Source organism: Diadema antillarum, unplaced genomic scaffold (assembly GCF_040938485.1).
Source record: "Diadema antillarum isolate AM-2024a unplaced genomic scaffold, OU_Dant_1.0 scf00000163, whole genome shotgun sequence".
Classification (NCBI taxonomy): domain Eukaryota; kingdom Metazoa; phylum Echinodermata; class Echinoidea; order Diadematoida; family Diadematidae; genus Diadema; species Diadema antillarum.
In genome coordinates, this window is record NW_027271052.1 from 2668586 (window position 1) to 2694859 (window position 26274).

Sequence of the window (26274 nt, forward strand, 5' to 3'; positions counted from 1 at the left end):
CTCGAAGTTAAGAGTGACCTCGCCGTAAACTCCAGCCCCCACAATTTCCCTCTGCTTCCGGGTCAACCTCCCAAACGTACACCACAAATACACTACACGTGAAAAACCTATGACGCACGACACAACAACATCATCTTTTCTTCCCATGCGCTTGATCTCTGAAACTGAACACGTCGAACTCGCTACTGTATTCTATATTCTTCTCCGACGCTAAAAAAATGTTTTCGACGTATAGGCCTATCTTCATAAAGGCATAAAGTCATCAGTGCAGTGCTATCTCTGCAGTGTAAGCGAGTCCGACAGGGTTGGACTATAGAATAAATAGATGCCTTGTTTGCAGTGTGGGCTGAAACTTCCGGTTTTGTGGTTTTAACATCAAGTGGGACCCATTCGTAGTTACGGGGGTGGGGGGGGGGCAGAAGCTTAACCTCGAGGTTTCGTAACCTCGAGGTTAAGATTCGTCGTGTGGACACACGTCGTAGTTAGGGGGCAAGAGCTAAACCTCGAGGTTTCCTAACCTCGAGGTTAGGGCCTGCCGTCTGAACGTAACTAGTGTTAGGTACAAATTTGTACTGTAAAAGTGGTTTCTTTCGTGGTGGTTTTACTTCCGCGCTTTGAGGTTGAACCGCGAATTTACAAGTTGTAAGATCACGCGAAAATGTTTTGAAAAGCCGTGTGAAATTAACCATGCAAAGAAATGTTTTGAACTCGCCGCTTGTAACAACGCTATTGCGCACATGCACACACGAAGATTCCGTGCATTGAGTGTATTGATGGTCAACACACACACAGCGATACTCTGTACATGGGTATTACAACTTTACAAGCATGTTATAAAGTACTCGAAAGATGGGATTTCAGGTAAGCCTGCATTTAATTTTAATTTCTATCTAATGAATAAAAGAATAATTGGATTATAGTTTGGGTTTTCATGTGCAAAATAAAACAGTTTTTGCCGACTGTGAATTCACAGATTTTGCCGACCGCGAATTTAAACACACGCGAAAAAGTCAGCACTGATGGAAACCGCGAAAGTATCTGTACGCGAAAGAAACCACTTTTACAGTAGCAGAAAATGGTATAAATGGAAGATAAGGGTTGTCAATGATGAAGATACAAAGTAGAAAATAAAAATTGGAAATCAGTAAGTACAGTGTACTGTAAGAAGCAGCAACTTCTAATCGTGACATACAGTATTATGTGACCAAACTTGTGTAGGGGTGAGAGAGTGAAATCTTGTGTGGGCATGACGTAAAAAGGAGTGTGCAGAGATAAGAGGTAGCACTGACTCATTGTAACTGAAGAACCTGATGTACTGATTACTGTAAACTCTCTCTTTAGTTCCGAAGGTGATAATCCTGTTTCTCTGACCTTGACTGCAGCCAACAAATCTGTTCATGATCTTGCGGGCACTGTGATGAATCTATTCAAAGCTGCCAAGGGGTACCTTTGGGATAGGTTCTCCATGGATCAGTTTTGCAAACTTCTTATTAGGCTTTCTGCATGCTATCACTTATTTTCATACTTATAACTTGATATTTATCACAGTTTTGACTGAAAAGATGAAAGTGAGGAATCCTAGGAATCTGAATGACTGTACTGTGAATGTGTATTGACAGTTGTGCTGTGATTGTAACTAGGACCAGCTCCGAGGGAGGCTACAGCTCACCCAGTCCCTGTGAGCCGGGCCTCGTACCAGGGGATGTGGTAGTCACAGCTAGGGCTTGGAATGATTCTAGCCTGGCTGGTTGTGAGTCAGCTCTGACCATCAAGTGTTATGTCGGAGGTGTGAAAATGAGCAAGTGCTATGCCAAGGTGCGTGCCTTGACACTGTGTCTTGTGATGGTAGAATAAGGCACTGCCAAGCCTGATCGAGTCCATCACAACGCTCTGAGGAGCAAAAGTTGGATATCTTTGAATGTCAACATGAAGATACTGTATGTATGCAGCTGTCAGAACTATGCCCTTCATACAGTAGCTTCCCTGCTCTTGTAAACATGTTGTATCCGTCAATCTTACAAATTCATAATCTAATGAAATGTTTTGTTATGATTTGACAATCAGGACTTAAAGAACAGATTATTTTTGACAAATATAGGCCTACAATAAATTGTTTGAATTTCTTAGACTTTTTAATAAAACCTTGCAGAGTGTTGCAGAGTTTTGTTCTGAACAGTTTTCCAGAATGATGAGGAATGACCAATCTTTTGAAGTATGGAAATATCTGAATCCATATTACAGATACATTATACAATATGATAAAGTTTGAATCGTTGTATGTCATGCTGCTATATAGAACAAACATCATGAGCTGTGCCAGAGACCAAGAAGGGTAGAGAAAGACTGTTTATTTTATGCTGTGATTTGCACACAATGTTTGGGGCTCTCATGTTTCAGCTGTGTGCTACATGATCACTATCAAGAATTACGCACTGAAGTGCATGCTCTGACATCATAGGTTAATTTTGGGTGAAATTGAGATTTATAGAGAGAGAGAGGGGAGAGAGGGAGGGGGAGAGTAGGAAGGAGGGAAGGGGATGGGAGAGAGCGAGATATAAAAAGGGGGGGGGGGGAAAGCTGGCATCCTGTTAAATAGAGTGTGATGTTGGTACATCAGTATTACTTATTAATTTAGACATTCATTAATTGGAGCAACACTAATGATTTCAGAGCTTTACTCATGCCCTGAAAAGAGTTGATATTGACAGAAACTGCTCCCACAGTCATATAAGATGAAGGCGTGTGCTAAGAGGGATGGCCCCACCCCACCTCTCAGTGAATTACCAAGTTTTGCCATGAATTAAAGCCATCCAATGTAATCATCATTACCTTGAATAGCTACAGTCACTATATTGAAAAGGCACGAAATGTATAAAGGTACCACATTTCTTCTACACAATGTACACTTGTAGACTTTGTTGACTCTACATTTACTGAAAAAGGGGTGACTCGCACTCATGCTTACATGCAGCGCAGTGAGCATGATGTTTGCGCACTTGTGTGAATTGTAAAAAGAGTTTGCGCACTTTCATAGTATACAAATTAGCATTCGTGCATTCAGCAAATGTGCTAGTGCCACAGACGAGACAGAATACTGTATGCATTCATTATTGCATGATCACTGGCAACAGTAGCCTATGGGGAATCTATACATTGGCCTATGCATTTTGTTTTATACGCTCACATATTGTACAGTGAAAATTAAGCGGACAAGAATACGTATTCCTAAGGAAAACATCCTACGAAGATGATAATATGTAGAATTTATCAGGGTTAGTGAGGAAGTATCCTGATAAGAGTGCTCTCGTTATCAGAGCCAAAGATACTGTAACATCCTGTCCTTCCTTTGGTCTGTTAGCTATCAGTGCATAAAACTGTGGTAAAGCTTTACAGTAGACCTGTGCATTCATATTTGAATTACCACAGTGATTTGTTGGTGAAATATCAGGGTCAAATATGCTATGGCAATTCACTTGGTACCATTTTCATTCACAAAATACAAGCTTTACCACATTGGTATTATGGTAAGCACTGCACATATGTGTATTTCTTTCAGGAAAGAACAAGAAGTGTGTCAGGGGGGTGTTTCATAAAGCTGTTCGTAAACTTACGAACAACTTACGAGCGACTGGTGATCAGTTCTTGTGCTGAATTAAGGAAATCTGATAAGTATAGCACATAAGAACTTAATATCACCAGTCACTCATAAGTTGTTCGTAACTTTACGAACAGCTTTATGAAACACCCCCCCCCCCCCAGGTCACGTTAGAAACACACTGAGCTGTACGATGGGTGGTGGACACATTCAGGTTTTGTACACATGTATAAATTTCACACTGAAATCTCACATGCCATACATACAACATTTTGTGCAAATTTTGAAGACCGCTCTTAATACCACAGTATTTTTCTATTTTCTTTAATAGGGTATTTCATGGGGTACATTTACTTGCGTTCACTTAGAAAATGCCGCATGTAGGGCCACGGTATTTCACCGTCGATGTGAATGCACCTAATGTTAGAAGAAATTTAGTCCCCACTTCCTGTTGTGTGAAGTATGGCTAAAAACACTCTCAATGTCACTGCACCCTGATTAATGAAGGGTGCATTTATCAACTCACTCTGCCTGAGCGCAGAGGTTTCCAAACAACTCCCAGGTAGTTTTGGCAGTTGATAAATGCAAAGCTGTGTGATTATTTGGTTCTGGGAATGGCTTTCTAAAATGCTGTGGAAAGTGTGATAGCAAATGCATTTGAGCCAGAAACATGTTTCTGTAGAGTTGATCGAAAATGCAGTCATTTTTAAACATTTTTAAACATGTTTATAGCTTGAACCTGCCCACGCCAACCACTGCTGACTCCTCATCTCCGCTCCTTGAGTCAAACTTCGCAATGGAGCTGCACAGTAACAAGACCTTCCAATTGACTCACAACAGGGTTGTATGCAACACCTCGAGAAATGCAAATCTGAAAGGTGTCTGCAAACCCATTATGATAGTTGGTAGTGAAACGTGTTTTGAACTTGGGAAAGTTGATAAACGCAGCCTTTGATTGTCATGAATAATGGTGACAGCCTAATGCTTGCGACCATTGGAAATGTGTGGTTACCAGACATGGACACTGGTCAGTGAGGATCTGGTGGTTTCAAAACAAATTTATCAGCATTATCAGGATGATGCAAGGACATGATAAAGTTTGTGCACAACATCCCCAAAATATGCAACATTCCAGCACAACTGCAAACAGTTATAATAGGCTAGAAATGAGAATGTGTGTTTGCAAACTTATTCAACAACTGACTGAAGATACTTAATACAACGAATGCTTGGATTGCAGCTTATTTGCTGTATATTTTTTTAAATGTTTAAAGTCTAAAAGAAAGTATCAAGAGAGCATCCATAACTTTTGACCTGCTAAGGCTTGCTCATTGGCCCTGGACCCAGGCTGCAATTGACTGTGGTTCAGGTTCATGTACCATGGTTCACACCAACCCGAGTATTTAAATCTTAGTGTTGAAATACCCAGTGATTTTGATTCCTGAATTACAAAGGAGAATGAAAAAATGTTAGAGGTATATCAAAACGCCTTCAAACAAAGTAATTTGCACCACTGCAATATTTGATAAAACTGGAATTGCCCCCCCCCCTTCCTCCAAAAAAGAGGAAGATCAGTTGGAAGAATGTTCTCATTTTCAATGAAGAAGCAAACAAGAAGGATGTTAAAGAAAAGAATGAATTAGTCAGATCTACACTTGTGTACACATTGTATGCCAGTTCTATGAAACAGAACAGTAAAACTCGCCCTATACAAAATGTTCTTGTACATCCATGAATGTGAACATTACTTTAGATTGCAGAAAGTCTTACATGTAGGTGTGGGCTTAGAGAGTCAAAAGGATCTAAAAATTCTTGTTGAAGACCATGCACTGTCTATAATGATAATGATAATGATAAAAAAACTTGTTAAATTAGCAATTAAGTAAAATGATTAAATGATCTGATGTTCTGTGAACATGTTCAAAGCAATGTGAATACTATACACTTCAGGATATATGCACTTTCACATTATTTCTGAAACCACTCGTTAGCAGGTAATTAGATATTTAATGAGTCATGATGGAAATATTAGAAAATAGGAGAAGTCAAGTAATCATGTACTTTTATCCAGTACATGTAGAACATTGTATCGTGTGCAAGCTCACAGAATTTATTTTTGTGCATCTGTTTTATCCTAAAAAATCCTGACCTTTCACAGTCTACATGGATCACACACATTTTCCTGTTCATGTCCCCACAGCTCGTTTGTTGTGATACATTTCAGAGGATTACAGCATTTTTTTTTTTTTTTTGTGGTGTGTGTGTGTGATGTGTTTTGCTTGCTTGTAAATCATACTGATTGTGGATTGTGCCTCAGTTAAGTTGGATTTAGAGCTTTTTCAGCAGCTACAATGTACACTTTTGTTGTAGAGTAGAATGTTGTACCATCTCTGTTCATTACTGCCAGTGGGTGAGAGAACATCCCGATGGATGAATATTATAGCACTCAGTATGATTTGTAAGTATTTCTCTTCTCAAATCACACATTGTACTGTTTGCTGCTTCTTTAAGGCTTACTTGGTGGACTAAAATTATTATGGTTATTTTCCTAGTTTCATCAGTGGCTGGTAAGAAAAAAATTATAGGCCTTACACATTTGTCAAAGTATGTACATTGTATTTCTATTATATGAATGTACATGATGTCATGTGGTCATACTGATTGCCAGTGATGATACATTAGCATCTTTCAGAAACAAATTAAGGTACATGATCATGATTTACAAAGAAAATTTGAGATTAAAAAAAAATGTGCCTGTATTCTCCTTTGAAATTGGTGATTAAGCTCCACATTATGCTCTGAAATTGTATCTTTCTTTACATTGTATCAGTTTGCTACTGTAGTAATATTGCCAGCATTGTTGCAGGTCTTATGGATCATTATTGAAGTTCACCTTTTGCACTGCACCTTGGAATGTAATGCTACAATATTGTGTATCATTTTATCACATTTGCCATAGGTAACTTCTATTATCTAATTTCAATTTAAGGATTTGTTGTGTGAAAGTGTCTATTACTGGCATCTGGTGATCAAGATTACGTACTCTCATAATCTTATCGACCATTTCTATGCAAATCAATGATTGGCATTGAACCAGTCTGCAAACTATGTGATTGTCCCATTACAAACACAGCCATCTCTCTCTGTTGAGCTATCTGTTTGTTATACTTTGATTTTCATGTTGTTATTATGTGATTTGATATTAATTGAGGGTAATTCTTTAGCTCCTAGATCAGACTTTGTACAGATTGGGCATGTGGTGTACAATGGAGAAAGAGGCTTTTGAGCATTTTCTTTTTATTCCTGTACTAATTAGTGTACATTGCAGTTGAGTTTGTTTGGGTTTTTTTGTTATTCCTGAGTAGTCATCTTTGCACCTGTTGAAAGGAAAGAGCTTAAATCACCTAAAATGTTGCCATACTTCTGTCTTCTTACCATGATACATTGGACAAAGGAACAGCTGTCTATTGTAAAACCTTCTTCTAGACCTGTAAGGTCAGATTTCAGGCATGATGCCTGTGTATTAGCCAGATCAGTATTCACTGCATGTTTGCTATGATACTTTTAGACTCTATTTGGCTGTGTTTATCATCTTTCTCATGTTTGAAACATGTTTCAATACCCACTAAATCAAAACGTGTTTGCAAGGGCCTTTCAGATTGCTTTTCTTGAGTTGTGGCATTAAAGGACAAATTTACCTTCATATTATGGACTAAGAGAATGCAGCAATATAGTAGAACACATCAGTGAAAGTTTGAGGAAAATCAGACAATCCGGTCAAAAGTTATGAATTTTGAAGTTTCAATGCCACCAACACTAGACGAGAAGACTACTACAGCTTGTGATGTCACATGCGTAAAACAGTATTAAGAAACTGTAAAAGAAATTCAACTTATTTTCAACATGTCAGTAGCAAGTCTAGGGAATGTGTACTTTTTTCAAAAAATGAAATTTTGTGAAATTCTCAGTGTATTTTCCTTATATCGTTCTATGCATGTGATATACTTGTACACTGTAGCAGTCTTCTCATCCAGAAGTGACTTCACAGAAACTTTAAAATATATATAACTTTTTAGCAGTTTGCTACTCTTCAGATAGGAGAAGTGCCAAATCATGTATTCAGTGAACAACAAGTCAAGGCTGTATCATCTTCGTCTATGATTATCTGTAAGGGGTAAAAGGTTAAAAGTATTTTAATTTTACATTGTATCTTGGTGATAAAATTTGGATTTTTGTGCAGTTATAATTTTCATGGTATTATGTATTTGTTTTTGTGTTGTTGTTGTTTTTGTGCAACACTGAAAGTATAGCTCATATTAAAGGACAAGTTCACCTTCATAAACATAAGGATTTAGAAAATGCAACAATATTAGTAGAACACATCAGTGAAAGTTTGAGGAAAATTGGACAATCGATGCAAAAGTTATGAATTTTTTAAATTTTTGTGTTGGAACCGCTGGATGAGGAGACTACTACATCTTGTGAGTCATATGCGTACAACAGTATAAAGAAAATGTAAAAGAAAATTCAACATATTTTCAATTTTTTCGCATAATAAAAGAGCACTTGACTTGCCTTTTTCTAAAGGCAGGGGGAATAATATTACCCATAACATTTGTCGGTAACGAGTCAGGGGAATATGTACTTTTTTCAAAAGATGGAATTTTGTGAAATTCTCTTTATATTTTCCTTATATTGTTGTACGCATGTGACATCTAAGTTATTTATACACTGCAGTAGTCTTCTGATACAGCGGGTCCTGCACAAAAACTTCAAAAATTCATAACTTTTGAACGGATTGTCTGATTTTCCTCAAACTTTCAATTGTGTTTTACTAATATTGCTACATTCTCTCAATCCTTATGTTTATGAAGGTGAACTTGTCCTTTAAGTCTTTACCCATTTAAACCTTTCTTCATGAGTAGGGCCTAATACAAGTTTTGTAGTACTGTATCAAACCCAAGATTCTTACTTTGGCAAGTAATTGAAATGTGTGTGTTTAGACAAGACAAATAATGATTTTCACCTCATGCCATCATTATGTCCCCTTTTATGGCAAAATAGAGCCAAATGGTGTGGGACTTGGCGTAATTGGATTTATTTTTGGCATTAGTGGTCTTGACTACAAGGTTAGGTATTGGAATAATCAAACATTGCCCGAGTTTGGCCTTCTGACAAGGATACCAATTACATTTTGTGAACAACTAGGGGGAAAAAATTATTCAACCCCCCCAGTGGAGAGTACTTGTAAGGGCTTTTTACACTTGTGTTTCTTAACCCCGGACTTTCTCTGACCCAGGACTATCGTTAGTCCCGTACCAATTTTTTCAGCTTTTTACACTCGCCAATTAGTCCCGTACTATCTCTTGTCCGGGGCTAAGGAGAAAACTGACCTTTTTACACTCGTATTTCTTAGCCCCGGACTTTCCAAACCACATGAATATTCATAATTACGCTGTGTACTGTACACGTACACGCACGCACCGGCAGCACTTGATTACCTCGTTTCTGATTGGTCAGTGAGGGTCGGACTTCGTCTCCGTCGCTTAGCCCAGGATTATTTTTTCGTTCTGTTTACACTCACTTGCTTGGCACCGCAATTGCGGTGCTAGCACCGCAATTGCGGTGCTAACCCCTGCTATTTTGCAGGGCCAGATAGTACCGTACTATCGGTGGGGCTAGCCCACTTTGGCAAAAACGAGTGTAAACAGAAAGTGGGCTAAGGATAGTCCCGTACCAACGGTGGGGCTAAGGCCCCCCCTTAGCCCCACCGTTGGTCCGGGGCTAAGCAAAATTTTACAAGTGTAAAAAGCCCTGTAGCTTGGTGTTGAGGATGATCATGCCAGTTCATTTTGGCTCCTGTCCCTCACCTTTCCTGTTGAGATTATTGTTGTCATGGAAACAGTTGGAGGTCATCATGGAATAGGCTGTACTAGTTGAGTCTATGACGGTAAAAGTATTGCAAGATAGGACGTGTTTAGATAGTACTATCATTGTAATTTAGTTATTACCACCGTATTGTATTGGTATGTATTACAATGTACACCATTCAAAGAGTTTACACTATCACCATTTAGGAAGATTCCATCCTGGTTTTAGGTCAGATGCTGGGGGTAGTTTGATGTCATTCACCAGCCCAGCAGCATACAATGCAATCTCATGCTAACAGTGTAACATAGTTGGCACACCACAGGCTCACATCAATGCGTGATACAGCTATAAGAGTTTATACTACAAACTGTAGTTACATTGTACCAATTAAATGACAAAGGTGTTCTAAATCAAAAGAAATCAAAAGATTGCTCCAGATTAACACTCCTACACTACAAAGTGTGATTGCAACTTTCAATCCCAGCTGAATGATCGTGCTCACTGCACAGCTCCTCTGGAGCAAGTATCTGAATGAAAGGTGGTTTCATTTTGTGGGAAGGGTGTGTACGGTGTACAGAGTGGATCAGGATTCCTGTGAATGATCACTCTTTTTTTCACACAATACTTGAAGACCAATTGATTAAATGCGAGACACAATGCAGTCCAGAGTAGTGTGGACTGTCAATATGACAAGTTTGTCTAAAAGATATTATTCATCAAAACTACTGTACACTTGTATTTGTGTATGATAATGTTTCTTTTTTTTTTCAGAGTTGCCATGCTGTACAGTATTTTGCCAATTGATATGTGATTATATAGTGCTATATTTTAACATTTTGTACAAGCTAGTTTATAAACAGACATTCTAGCAATTTTGCAGATTTACCCCATACCTTTAGCTTGTTTAGCTGCAGTTGTAATCTCTTTGTGATCAGAATCCTAAAAAGCCCAATGTACAGTTGTAGGTTTCAGATTTTTTTCAGGGAGAATCTTATGATGATCCATTGTCCTTTCTGTTCAAAATGTAGCCTATCATATTCTGTTGTAACGCACACTCCTATCGTATGAAGTCTCTGTGTATCTGAAAATATTGCAAGTCTGCGATATTGTGGTTTAATAGACTTCCATCCAAGTGTACAATGTATACTTTTACAATTATGGTTGTACTCTATGGAATGGATTTTAATTAGTAAACTCTATGAATAGCTCTACCCTGTATTTTAGGAGATGTTAACAGATCAAACTGAGACATTCTTGGGCCAGATTAATTACTTTATTCACAATAAGATCCAAGAATCCCTTATGATTGTGATCTGACGTATATTCCACTATTGTTTTTGAGAAGAGGCGGCACAGTTTCCTTTGTCCTCTCTGACTCATGTTGATGTTTATCTAGTCTAAAATGTTGTACGTGATTAAAATCTCTGAGATCTAAGATTCAAGTGTCATTTGGTTACAGTAAATTTATATGCCAGAGATTGTGAAAACTGTGTGAAGTAACAGCTTAAAATCATCTCTGTCCATAGACAGAAGACGTGCTTGGACAAGATTCTCTGAAGGAAATAGTTTGCTACTGAGGAAGCCTTTGAAATACAGAACTACATGTTTTGAAGTTTTTGAACTTGAATGCAGTAAGCCATATGATTCATGGGTCTTCATTCTCTTCTGTGTGTTTGCAATCTGTGTGTTTTTTTTCTCATTGCTTGTTCTCTTTCTGCCATGTTTGTGTATCATTCTTATCAAAAAAATTACTTCACCTCTACTCATTAGTCATACAAGCCTTACAATGTGGTTTGTATCTAGATCTGTGTTTGGGTTTTCACCTCACAGCCTACATGTACTGCAGCAGTCAATGCCTGGCCTTGATTCTAGTTTTGTATTTAACTTGTATTACTCCTTTACCTTAGCACTTAGGCTACATGTAAACATTAAAAAACTATGAGAATGAATGGACAATACCTTGATGGCTCTGAAAGATACTGTAGATCTTAGTAAAAGTAACAACTTCAGTTTTTATTTTCACAACCATTAGATTCATATCATAGTACTTCCCTAAACCTAAGTTTGAACATGCGATACATACAGTGTACATTTATTCTTGAATGCATATAATGTACCTTGTACTTTTCATGAAATTGTGCAAGAAGTTGTGTCCTAAAATATGTGGAATTATGGAAAATGGCACAACAAGTTCTTGTTAATGAGAAGGGGAAAATGGTTCAAACTTGTGGTAAATATCTGAAAGTGCAGGCAAGATAATATTGTGTGAATGCATGCTACTAGATTTTGAAAGCTTTGCTCTCCTTTTAGAATTATTCAACTTGATTGTGTGTGGAGAATTTGTTCTGTATACTGTCATGTACATTATACATTGCTTAATAGTTGAATCTAAAACACAGTGTTTTTTGGCATGAAAGCAGTGATGGTCAATTTTACACTGTACATTGTTTCTTAGCATCCTTCGTCCCACCGGATATCTGTAATCTCTCTCAAATCTGTTCATCCAGGCCTGAGGTAGGAACATTCAGAGAGGAGAGGGATTAGGGTGGGGTGGGGTGCGGTGAAACACATTGTGACACATGATACTTGCAAACTAGTGTATTGACCTTACAAATTGATTGACTAAACCTGCTTCAAACCGTGATGAAACATGAAACTAATTGGATTTCAAATCACAAATCTATCTTTTCTGGCAGCTGTGAGTGCCTGCTGTTGTGCTTAGTCACATACCTTGCAGGCAAACAATGCATGGAGTGGGTAGTCCACCAGCCTGCCCCTTCAACATTGGCCATTAGTAAGATAAACATTAGTTTTACAAATTAGAGTCTGAAGATCTCTAATGCTTAACACAGTAGAGTTAATGTAATGTCTACCACTTTTCAGCTGTTATTACTTGAAAGAAAAAGACAAAGACAAATTCTTCCAAGTGACAAGACTCAGAATGATTTTACTTTTAAAAATGTGACAGAGAAAAGCTCAAGTTTAAGGAAATAGGTTGGCATGGTACGTGATTTCATTCAATGACTTGGTGAGAGAAGGTATAGGCCTATAGTATACCCTGAGTCTAAGCTTCCATTGTCACCATTTTCTCTTTTCTTTTTGTCTTTTTATCCACAATGTTATTCATTGGATGTGACTTGTGCATTATTCTAGACTCAAACAGACTCATTTGAAACAAGATTTATGCACTGATACACAGCTTTAAATGTAAAGTATCAATTGATTTAGAGGGCTATGGAAAAGACAGTCAAAAGGTATTTTTTTTTTTGTCTGTGTATTCATTACAATGTCATGTACAATATGTTAATAACAAATTTTACTTAAATACAAGTAGAAATCATTCACCATGATAGTTTCTTGGTGTAAACTTGATGTGAAAGAAGGAACGGGGGAATTCATATGATCGTACACAAGTGTTGATGATTATTAATTCATTCACTTACATATTTAAAAATGGGTGGCACTGAGAAAGGAAAAAAAAAAAAGCAGTCCTTTTTGGATTATTGCCAAAAGCTATTAGGTGAGTGGAGATGGTGTCATTTTTTTCAAGGACATCCCCTTCATGGTGAGCTCTCATGACACTGACAGGCAGTCAGGGTGTTGTCTGCTAGACCATGGTTCAAACAAACACACCAGGGTCCTTCCTCCCAAACGGTCTCCATGACAACAGACAAACCTCTGACTCTTACCTCAGTCTTGTAATGTCATGCTTGTCCTCGAAAATAGCAGCCAGTATGGTTTAGAGCTGCAAATCATCAAACACCAAGCCAGTATTTACACTTCATCATTTTTGACTAGGGAAAATGACTAAGCTGCTTCAATCATATTGAGATGAGTTTACACATATCATTATAACATGGAAAATAAGTTTTCTTCAGAAGAATAAGATGAATTAGATGGGAGATGTAGTCTGACTGAGTACCGCATTCTCTGTGCATACAATATTCATAGTTCAATACTTTGAAAGGAATGTGGAACTTGTTTCAGTGGCTTTAGTTCTCAGTTGACTGGTCTTCTATTCGCAATACAGGCAATCTTTAGAGGTCAAGATCAATGAACTTCATCTAAATGTAATGAAGGGCCGCATATGACTATAATGTGTGCATGAGAAGTGGCGGCATCCTAGTCAACTCTGAATAGGAGGTATTTATTTGTGTTATGCAACTGTTATGAAAATCAATTAAAGACATAAATAAAAAAAACAACAACTTTGAATAGGAGGGAAAGTCACATTGCTCTAGTTGCAAAATATTTATCTATCTTATGGTTGTTTTGGTCTTTTTCTGTTTATAGCTAACTGTTCATACACTTGTGCCTTGAGTCTTCTATTTGTCTTCTCCATGGCAGGGGGACACTGACCTTTACTCTCCCTCCCTCTGCTCCCCCATCCCCCCCCCCCCCTCCCTTGTTCTATCTATCACTCACTGTCCTACATTATCCCTGTTCACTCTGCCCCCTCTTCATCTGTCACTCAAGATGGTTGTAGATGTCTGGGCTCCGCCGTGACATGTCTGGCTTACTGTTCGTAGGGCAAAGATGGCCAATACTGGCAATAGTCAAATAGATAAGCTCAGGCCCCTGTGATACGCAGACAGTTTACTTGAAGGAGAATAAATTCCAAATAAATATATGTGGATTGCATGAATGCAGCAACATTAGTAGAACAATCGATGGAAGTTTGAGGAAAATCGGACAAGGGATATAACAGTTTGGATTTTTTTATTTTGTAAAGCTTTGGTGCAGCCATCACTAGACGAGAAGACTACAACACTTTGTGACATTACGTGTGGACAGTGATGTAAAGAAAATATAAGAAAATTCAACATAATTTCACTTTTCTAGCATAATGAAAGAACACTTGACTTTATATGGACCTCTTTCAGAAAGTAGGGGAACTCATACAGTATTAATTTGAACACATATGTCAGTAACCAGTCAAAGGAATGTATACTTATCAAACAGTTGAAAATTCCTCTTTTTATTTTCTTTATATCGTTTTCCATGTGTGTTGTCAAACTGTAAAGGGCTTTTTACACTTGTGTTTCTTAACCCCGGACTTTCTCTGACCCAGGACTATCGTTAGTCCCGTACCAATTTTTTCAGCTTTTTACACTCGCCAATTAGTCCCGTACTTTCTCTTGTCCGGGGCTAAGGAGAAAACTGACTTTTTTACACTCGTATTTCTTAGCCCCGGACTTTCCAAACCACATGAATATTCATAATTACGCTGTGTACTGTACACGTACACGCACGCACCGGCAGCACTTGATTACCTCGTTTCTGATTGGTCAGTGAGGGTCGGACTTTGTCTCCGTCGCTTAGCCCAGGATTATTTTTTCGTTCTGTTTACACTCACTTGCTTGGCACCGCAATTGCGGTGCTAACCCCTGCTATTTTGCAGGGCCAGATAGTACCGTACTATCGGTGGGGCTAGCCCACTTTGGCAAAAACGAGTGTAAACAGAAAGTGGGCTAAGGATAGTCCCGTACCAACGGTGGGGCTAAGGCCCCCCCTTAGCCCCACCGTTGGTCCGGGGCTAAGCAAAAATTTACAAGTGTACAAAGCCCTTAATAGTATTCTCATTCAGTGTGTCTGTACTTTCAAAAATACATAACCATTGAACGGATTATCCAATTTTTCTCAAACTTCACTGATCTGTTCTCTTCAAATTGCTGCATTCACTCATTGAACACCTATATAGTATTTGGGCTTCAATTCCCTTTCACTTCTGATGGCAAAGACTGTGGTCATCTTTAGATTGTAAGATGTCAGTATTGTCAGAGGTCTTGTCAATGTTCAATCTCCCATACTAGTTTACTGTACACAGGAAACAAAATTTGTGCAAACCAGTCCTACAAAGTTTAAAAATGTTGTGATTACTCTTTTAACATCTATCATGCCAATGCTACAAATTTATCATATTGCAATGTAGGTTAAATCAGGAAGATTCTTACAAAGTTATTAAAGTACATAATCAATAAATCAGGACAGTAGAGAAAGTCAAGCCCTGAAGTGAATGTATTTCGTGACTGTTATCCTGTGGATTTTATCATCAGACTATTCTTGCCTATGTAGGTTTAAGGTGACATATGTCACTCTGTAGGATTCAATTTAGATGATGTCAAGAAATCATGTGATTGTGATGTATGGTACAGCTTCGATTTTGTGACGAGAAGTTTGTAATTCTGTGCAAGTATGAACACTTCACTTCACACCTTGTCATTAGACTTTTTCTGATTTGAAATACATACAAGCAGGTATTTTCTTTTCTTTCTCTCTATGTGTATCATGTTTGGAGGAGGAGGGTGAAGAATAAATTATGCAATTTTGATACAAAAATGAGAAGTATGTAAACGTCATGTACTATCTGCCATCTTACTGTAACAAGTAACGTCTTACACACTGTATGTTTTACAATCTATCTAGGAAATTAATCTCACCTTTTCCAACCCTTCAAACAGATTAACCTGCTTTGCAACTGTTTAAAGTGCAATTTGTCAGCTTCTTATTAGAAGTTGTTGTTGTTGTTGTTTTTTGCATTGAGTTTAAATGAGCCAGTCTCACAGCTACATGTATGTCTGCTTACCAGATTTTACAAGCTTCTATCAGCCTAACTTCATGACTTTTAACTGAGCTCTTTTAAAATGATGTCTGTTTATGTCTAACAATGTGAGGTATCCTTAACACTTTACCAGGAGGATAATTGATAGTCTCTAATCCATTACCAATCATGAATGGCATGAGTAATAGAACAGTTGCATGGCCTAAAATATGACATTCTTTTTTCTTGTTGATATTCTCATAAATCATATTCCACAGTTGCCAGCTGTATAGGAGCTATACTTGTGAGAGTCTTCTTTAGTGGTAGTAAACTGGTATGTTGCATTCTAGGTTGTCTTAGGACTCTGTCCAGAAGATTCTTTTTTTAGAGCTTTTTTTTTTTCCGGTCATTCTATGATATCATAGGAAATGATCAGAAATTATCTACTGGTACCACTTCTTGCACAAATGGAAAAAGCTGGCCCAACTTTTACCTGACTATCACCTCAATGATTTTTAAAAAGTATTTTAGTATCATTATTGTAATTATGTTAAACATGTCATAACAGTGCTGAATTGGCATGGGGATCATGATTGCCGATTGCTAAAATTTGGCCACTATGTATGTAAACTGTAACTCTTAAGAACATGAGATGGCCCAACACAATGCTGTAACCCATGGTGATAGTCCCCTAGGTTACCATGTGTTGAATCATATTATGCATTAGATTTTTTTTTTTTTGGATTAACCCAACCTATCACATGTGGGTTGGCTAGACAGTGTCATACTTGCCAACTCTCCAGCATATGGTGGTAGACTACTGCTTTTGAGAGATTTCATTAGCATTCAAGCTAGCGCTGCTCGTGTAGGCAGCCTAGATTCTACCGCTTTTTCAAATGAAAATGTTAGCAAGTATGCATTATGGGGAGGGGGGGGGAGGTTAAGTTTTAAAATACAGGCTGTCTTTGCATCATGTATAGTTGCTTGCTAGGACAACTTGAGAGTAAACAGGTACTGGCTGTAAGAAAAACTGACTTTACAAAAAGTCGACTATTATGGAACATTGATACAGTAAAATTAATGTAAATTTGTTAAATTTGGTGTGAATGCAATAAGAACGTATAGGATATCGTAGAGGCCTGCGAGATGTAATACATTGTAAGTGTTATAAATGACGAAGAATCTATACACACACAAAATCCTGACACATTTTGGTTGCGGCATTTATGGACAGGAGAGGGCTGTGTGACCTTCACAGAGTTGAAAGTATTGATAGATAATTAACTTTAGTAGTTACAGTGCAAATCACTCACTTAAATTGAAATAATGGTATGAAAACTAAGGCTTTTGGCCATTAGCTGGCATACATGTACACTGTGATAATCTGGTAATGTTAAACTGAAACATGATGTTGGCCCTGTTGCAAATTTCGGAGTCCAAATTGCTCCAAAAACTGCCTCCGTTTAATTTACGAGGCCATTTCAGTGTTACAATATTGCAACAAAAACCTAAATGATCGTATCTTTTATGATGATGACAGTATTTTACAGTGTGAAATGACACACAATAAGTTGTCTACAGAGTGGTGATGTATAGCTATACAGAATGTTTTATGGGAAAATGTGGTTTTGATTGTGCATCTATAACAAAACTGGGAAAGATAGTGTGGTATGCATACATATTTGTAACAAATCATACATAGCAGTCATTATACACACCAATCATGACATACAACAACCACACTGCACAGCAGTCATTACATACACCAATCATACCATACTCAAGTGAATCATACAGCAGTTATCTCATGCATTGAGTCACATCACACATCAGTGAAATCATATACTATAAAACCCAGGGTGGTAGCTAGAAGCCAATCATTTCCCCCCCCCCCCCCCCATTAAAAATGCTATGAAGCAAAATGATAGGGGGAAAACACTTCCAGCTCTGTTTAAATTCATGTGTACCGAGCTGTAAGTCTTCATTTATACTTTCTCTTTAAATGCTGTTATTTTTAGTGTGTGATGTGTCAGCGGTTTGAAAAACCCAAACCCAGACAGCCAGCAGTACTTATTGAATCTAATTTGCATTACTTAATATTTCTGTTTGATTGGAATTACTGAGTAATATTTTGCCTTGTCATGCTATAATTATGTTGTTGATTTTTTTATTTTATTTATTTTTCATTTATTTATTTATTTTTTTTTGCTCCCCACTTGATTAAAGGTGCCAAGTTTTTTTCTTGTGCAGGTGTGTTCATACATGTACTGAACAGCAGAATAGTAGATTTGAATGCCAAGAACTGCTGTGGAGGGGTAAACCCTGTGGTTTGCTGAGTCACAGCTCTAGATGACATAGCTAGAAGAAAGCAGGACTAATTTACCCCTCCATGACCTGCGTGGTGCTGAGTTGTATACCCGACTTTATATATTTGCAACCACTGGATGATGTAGGAATGTTTATGACACTTACATTGTATGAGTGTCAACATAATGCAGATTTCCCTTGATGGGTATGACCTTTTTTCCTGGTGGGGGGGGGGGGGGGGGTAACAATTTGCCAGTAATGTTTCCGATTGCCCTGATTATTAGTTTGCCATATGCTAGAGTGACAGCAAACGATGTTAATGTTGTTATTTCATCAGAACTCTAGTAGTAGAATCAGGTTTTTTGTGCATCATATCCGGCATGTTTGGCAATCCTCACATTCTATGAAACTCTCAACCCCTGCTTCAAAACAAATATTTACCTGTTAATTGTCCAAAATAGGATTTGTATGTTGAGATGAGCAATGATTCTTGCTATATGAATTGGTCAAAGGAACCACAAAATGAGTTTGCCTTTATTTAACTCATCGTGTCATTGTCATGTAATGATCAACTTCTAAGAGGTTTGGATAAAATACAAGTAGTAAGTGTCTCTTGATTTCGTCTAACAGTTTTTTTTCTTTGCCTGTCTTCTTAATCCATTTGATGTAAGTTAGTTAGGGCAAAGGGACATGATGGTTAATAAAGACTTTATTTTGCCAGTAATTCTAAACTATATTTTTAAAACCCTGCATTGGGTGCTAACATATCACACTGAATTCTTTGGTATAGGCCTACTGATAAAATGACAGCAATATGTTGCATTATGTACATTGTGTCTTTTCATATTGAAGTTTACCTAACTTGTGTACTGCCTTTGAAGAACAGCGAAAGCTTGTTATATTGCTGAACAATTATAGTTTTATCAGATTATTATATTTTCTCAAACACCAGTGATGTCATGTCTGGAGGAGATTAGTTTGGAAGAGAAAGAGAAGTTAAGAGTGGACATCACTTTTTTTTTTTTTTTTTGGTTATCCCTATTAAGTTCAAGTGCATTACTAGAATGCACTGGTGTGTTTAAAGTCTTGAGTATACTCGGGTAAGTGTCTATTAGAAATGCGTGTTGTAGCAAAATCAGCTCGTCCTCAACGGGTTAAGAGCCAGAGCTTTTGATGTATTTTAAACAGCATCAGGGGGTTAAGAGCCAGAGCTTTTGATGTATTTTAAACAGCATCAGGATGGAAGTAAAATCTTCCTGTGTCAGATGGAATTGAACTTTTCACTCCATGTTCACTTTCACTGCACACTTACATAATGCCTCCAGACAGTTGAGTTCTTTCTCACAGCTTCCTGGTATCTAGAGCTATGGTATCCAGGGATCTTCTACTCAGATCTGAGGCAGGCTTGAGGCTTGTGGAGTTGTTTTGAACTCCAGTCTTAGCATTGAAAATTCAACAATGCTCCCGCAGGCAAAGGTCTGCTACAAGCTGTCACTGCCAAGAACGTTTCATAAGCAGCAAACTGAAAATTGCTATGACACCTGTTGAGCAGTCTACCAACATGCACTTGAACTTTGTTGTTTACACATAACCTCTGAAGGCCCTCCAAAGATTAGTCCGCTGTGATTTCATTCGCTACTTACCAACTTGTGGATCCAGTTTTGTTCTTAGTAGATCAATGCTTGCCTGTGTGTTTTACTGCTGGTCAGTCTGATTACTCAGAGCTGATCTAAAGTGATTGGCACAGAGTTTTTATGGTGTGTATTCTGGTGATACACAATAGGTGATGTCTGATAGCAAATAGTGTCAAATGTCGTATGAGAGATGGTGCTACAGTTGTAGTTGGTGCAATGATTTCCACTCTACATGCCTAGAACCACAAAGGTGTGTGTAAAGCTTGTTGGTTTTCAGTATAAAAGGAGAATATGGTGCTATGTTTTCTCAATCAGGAAAACTTACTACCATATACACTTCCTGTATATGTATCATGTTTAATTTGTTCAGCGTGCACTTTTGGGTCACAAGTCCATACTCAATTTACGTATTGCTGCAATAGATGTCATCAGGAAACAGTGTTGGAGCAGAAATGGAGTAAAATTTTCTTCCTTGTCTTCACAGAGCCCTCCTGGATGGCGCCTTGAGGTCCAGATCCACTCTGTGCATTAGTGTCCTGAGGAAGACAAAAAGGAAAGCCCCACCTCCTCCTCGCAAACCTAAGAATCTTGGTGTTCAACCTCTTCCAGTAGGAACACCATCATCATCTTCATCACCTCTACTTACAAGTACTTCCATGGTAACGCCGGACTCAGCAGCATCTACAGCTGAGGCAGGCATCATGAGGAAGCCGAGCCCGGCTGCCGTGTCAAACCGTAACGGGGCTGTCAGCATGATTGCAGCCTCCTCCTTGACGGAGGAGGAGCGTGGCTTCAAGGAAGGTAGCCGAGAAATCAGGCGATCCAAAAGTGGTTCTGTCAAGAGGAGAGCCCCGCCCCCTCCTCATCTGGACACTAGGGGGGAACTAGGAGAGGATGTGCCTGCTTCCAAACTAGTAAGAACAAATGAAAACTCCACCCCAGTGACTCTTGCCAGGAGTGATTCAATATTGTCCAAAATGCTGCCAGAAGTCAAGAAAAAGGTAATTATTGTGGCATATTTGTGACTGTAAATTCTGCTTAATGAGCTTTATTTCCATCTTAAAAGCTCACAAGCTGATTTCAAATGTCCAGCTTTCTGGTCCTTGATATGCTATTTCTTGAATATTGATGAGTGTCAATGTTATAGAATTTTCTATCTGTGTGCATTGAGGTTATTTATAATCTGTCAGTAGATTAGCATTTCGAAAGAATGTATCTATTAATTCATTGTAAATAAAGGATGATGCAGTGTGTCCCCTAATCGTTTGAACTACATTGTAGTGTGAGTAAAACAGAATTAGCATTGACATATTAGTTTGCGAGGTGCCTACATTATACATGAATATATGATATTTGTTGTTGAACAATATCTTTTTAGGCACTTTATAAGTTTGTTTCATCCTGTACTTTTTATGTCTTCATTTCAGACATGTTTCCTGTCATGTCTTATTAAGAGGAAAATATAGAATAATCTTGTGATTACATAATGTATATAGAGGCTTTCCAAGACAATTTACAGGCTGGATACTTACTTTGTCTTCACCTGTTCACCCAGTGTTTTCATTGTCATACCTACAGTGTAAGGGACTATTGCTGTCTTTATGTCTTTGTATCTTGATATTGCATTTGATTTATCCTGTAAGTATTTCAAACAGATCTGTTCTTGGTGTCGGGTTTCTCCACATATTTGTTTATATCTTCCTTCCATCCCGAAACTTTGCAGTATGACTCATGGCCATTCTATCATTAATTTATCTCTGTGGTTTATAGTGCTTTGACAGTGTCTTTTGTAGATCACTTATATATGTATGATTTATAAACACACACCTAAGTTGCAATAGCTTGACCTACAAAATAAAATCTTTTCTCAATGTATGCTTGTGCATATGAAAATGAAGCAATTATTCCTACGTTCATGGTACGTGAGGCATGATCACGACCAAAAGAAAAAAAAAGGAAGGTAAAAAATATGTCATAATTCCTGTTTTCATATCAGCTAGTGTATATCGATGAATAATTTTAGTCACGAGCAACATGCTGGAAAGATGGTATCAGCCCGGTTGTCATGATTTGTTTTGACGTCAAGAGATATCGTGATTAACCTAGTTTAAATAATTGACATCATTAAATAAGATGTGCCTGTAAACCTTGAACTAGACTGGAGGCCCCAGCTTTACTCATTTCCTTGTAGGTGAGCTAATAAATAGATGATTATAATCTCTGTCACAGATTTGTGTTCCTGAAAAAAAAAATGGCCTGAATTTGTACACATTAGTCAGTAGATGTGGGTCACTCTGGTGTCATTTTTAACTGTAGAGTTATACTAAATCTAATCAGCAATTGTAGCAAGCATTACATAATCATTGCATTAGTTTCAGTCAACTCCAAAAGGGGAGTTTAAAGGAAACACTACTCAATGTTACAGTTGACCTTAAAAGAGTCAAATCAAACAGAACTATTAAAACAAACTAACAAAAGATAAGAAAGTAACATACATGTGGTTTTAATGTTTGAATGTTTTTATCCAGCATCGATATAGTCAAATCACATGTTTTATACGAGATGATGATGCTATTGCCTGACAGGGATTTGAATGGCCCGAGTGACAAAAATTTTACAAAACTCATTTTCCTCTTGTTAATGAGTCAAGAACTGCGTCCCTGCCCCCACCTCCACCCCCGCTCCCATAAAACTTAAAAGTCATTAATTCTGAGTCATTACAGCTCCATGATTTTTCTATTTCATTTAGATTTCATTTTAATCGTAATATTATGTTTTTTTTTAACATACATTAACACATACAAATTGTAGGAATGTATGAATGATACCAAATCCTATTTTGCATCTGGATATTTCTACAGTAAAAAGGTACTTTTCAGGACTGTCTGGTAATTTCATTTTTCCAATGCGTATCACCCCCCCCCCCCCATACAATATAATCTTAATCTTTTAATGAGAGATGACTTTGCCCTAATTGCTTCAAATATACATTCTATTAGAATTTTCACCAAAATGAAAATTTTTAGCTGGAACGTATGCAATGCTGAACAGAAATTTGTGCAGTAACATATGAAGGTCATATATAGATGATCATTGAAAATTTGTTTTTCAATTGAATGGCCTGACATCGATTAGAAAAGAAAACAACAGCAGTAAAATTCTATTGAACACTGTGTTCAATAGAATTTTAGGACTGTTGTTATTTGATCTTTTCTAATCAGGAAATGCTTCGATGAAGAAGCAAGCATCAATAGTGTACCCCTGTGACTTAATCCTGATACTCTAGATAGATTCAATTACTAAAATGGGTTTACTTTTGATTACGTTGCCTAAACCCATTGAATATTAATTCTGAAATGTGAATTCATGTGGTATCTCACGTTGAAATCTGGCTTTAAAAAATCTAGCTAAATTGTGTCAAGAATTTTCACTGTAACATATTTGTAATTTATTTCATTTCATTTTGTAATATCTTGTAATCTTTGCAGAATGTACCATGTGTTGTAAATTGAAAATGTGCTCTTTTTACATCAACTGAACTTGGAAATGTCAAATCCTAACTACATTTAATCAAACATGTGCTGCTTTGTGGTGGCTCTGGAAAGGTGATATGTAGCTGCTGTGTGCCTTATTGTGATGGGCTATACGCTGAAGAGTTTGGTGATATGATTACTGAAATGAAGTCATATGAAGCCGAAATAGGCCAACTGGTATACTCTTCATCCTTCACTGAGATGAGTTTGACAGCACGGGTAAGGTAATGAATTTTGATTCACACCATAGGTTGTGATACACGCACTGTGTGGGCCAAGACTTGCACAACCTGAAACCACTGGGGCCCAATTTTCTTATATTATACCAATTATGGTATGGTTGTTAGTGATACACAGTGAAAATACAAGTGCAGGCTGTGCAAGAAATTTGTGTGTGTACACCTATAAATGTACATTCCATAAAAGGGGGAAACAAACAGTGAAAATGAGTGAAATCACTGAGAAGCTTTTGAAGTAGAAATATTATCCACACCAAAGTTATCCTATTACACACAGATTAGGCAGAGTTTGTTAATATGTAAGTGCTGGAAACCAATAATACATGTATGTCTGCTTGCTATGAACAACCAAAGTCATTGCTGGGAAAATTTAATCAAAGAAACTAGCCTATCTGCACAAACCATCATAGATTATTACAAACATGTGAATGGGTGAAGACAGAGTTCCTGGACTTCCAAGACAAAGGGAATATGATGAGATTTTTTACACTTTATTTGTAGCACAAGCCATTTGCCAAGTATTATCATGGAAGCAAGTATGTCCTACAATGTACCTTGTACTATTAACTTGTATATTAGAATTCTTTATCTCATGCTAGTTAACCTTCATTGAGAAACTGAACATACATGCAATTATGTTGACATATATAAAATGCCAAATAAGGTTAATATTTTGTAGACAATTCAGAGAAATGGTTATCTTTTGGCAGGCCCAGCTTGGAGGCTGTCTGGAGCAAAGATGACTGCAGATAGAGTATATAGTGAGGAGTGAAGTATGTTATTCTGGTTTCAATGGAGCATGAAAAGTCTCATTTTTACCGACTGTAATACGTCTCATGAAACCTCAAACAAAGCCAGCGAGCAGAGATCATGTGAAGTATATTTATCACAGCCTCCAGTGGGAAGACTGTCCAGGATTTGGCCGTGGTTTATTTCTTTAGGTCAGTTTAGATGACTTGCTTAGCTGGGACAGCGGGAAGTGATTTATTTTTAGCCTTTTCCTCAGTCTGCAGATAGACTATACATCGGTGTATCATGTAGCTATTGTTTGTGACAAATAGAGCCTTTATGTAATTTGTCAGCATTAATTTGTGTGTCTTGTTATGAACGTGTAGGAGATGATATCAACACTACAATGTAGATGTCATCTTAATCTCTATGAAACACTCCACATTTTCTGATCAAGGAAAAAACAACAACAACTGCAGTATAACATTAGCAGGTGTGATTTGCTATGGAACCAACTACAAATGACCAAACCTGACATGCAGTTTCTGCATTTGCTCTTCATTTTACCAATAATGAAGCATAACAATATGAAAACATGGCAAAAAACAAACAAACAAACAAACAAACCTGCTGTTTGGCAACTGGCCTGTAGTTATTGGGTAAAGACAGATCAATCTAAGACCAAGCTCAATGTCGTGTAATCAGTTCACACATAAATGACTCTCACTTTTTGTTCCAGGTAATTTCTCAGATTAGGCAAGAATACAAGCTAAGAGCTTTATTTCAGTTTGCTGAAGATCCTCATGACTTCAAGCCTCAAATCTGTGAAGATTTCTCAGACTGACCATCTACAGAGCTGTTGGGTGACCACATCCATGCTGAGCCCTAAATGACCGTCTGCATTCAGGCATGATGTACACAGGTGTCTGTCTGACCTTCCAAACTATTTTGTCTGTCTTTAGTCTGTACCTCCTTTGTTGGGCCAAGAGATGAATATAGAAAGTATCATAAAGCAGATAGATTTGATCCTCCGGTGATCCGAATCAAGTGATCACTCACAGCTGCAAGATTTGTTGCCTCTAATAAACCTTGACACTTTTAGGTCAGAAGTGCATATTGTTGCTATAAGAGAATGATTATGATTATCCTGGCCCCTGAATGAATAGAACCAGAAAAGAGAGGGAGAGAGAGGGGTCATGATGTATTCAATCAGTATAGTGAGGGGGAGAATGGGTAGATTGAGAGAGAGAGAAAAATAGACTGTTCACCTCAGTTTTCTGTAGACACATTATGCGAATGGAAATATCTCTTCCTTGAATATATATCTTCCATGTTTGTTTATCATTACCTTAAATTTTGAGATGCCATACATCCCACACAAACTCAAAGGTGGGATGGCATGTTTGATATTGAAGTATGGCTGCTTTGTGTCAAACCTTTCTTGAACACTACCTTTTATACAGAATTGATGAATATGATTGTAGATTTTGCAATTAAATATATTCCACACATATGCACACACACACACACACACACACACACACAGACACACAAACAAATACACACACACACACACACACACAAGTATGAATCATCATGGCGTTACTTGATTGCAGAAAAATGTACATTTGTATGTTACATTTGTCATGAAATTGCAGAAATACACTAGTTAAATAGCAAAACCTGAAATCATACTCAAATTCTGTCAGAAATACAGGGTTCATTGAAAGGGCTGATGTTAGCATAGTACATGTAAACTGTATGATGACACAAGATTGATGACTGGTATAGCAATAGCTAGTGTGCGCACTGAATTGACAGTCTG

General features: G+C 37.6%; 1 protein-coding gene across 1 annotated transcript in view; it reads left to right on the top strand.

Moving 5' to 3' along the window:
* LOC139722359 (uncharacterized) overlaps positions 1 to 26274 on the top strand; it is a 184011-nt gene that overhangs the window by 11341 nt on the left and 146396 nt on the right. The window contains exon 3 of the mRNA XM_071633668.1: positions 20433 to 20949. Coding sequence (XP_071489769.1) covers positions 20433 to 20949 — 517 coding nt within the window. The remainder of the gene's footprint in view (positions 1 to 20432; positions 20950 to 26274) is intronic.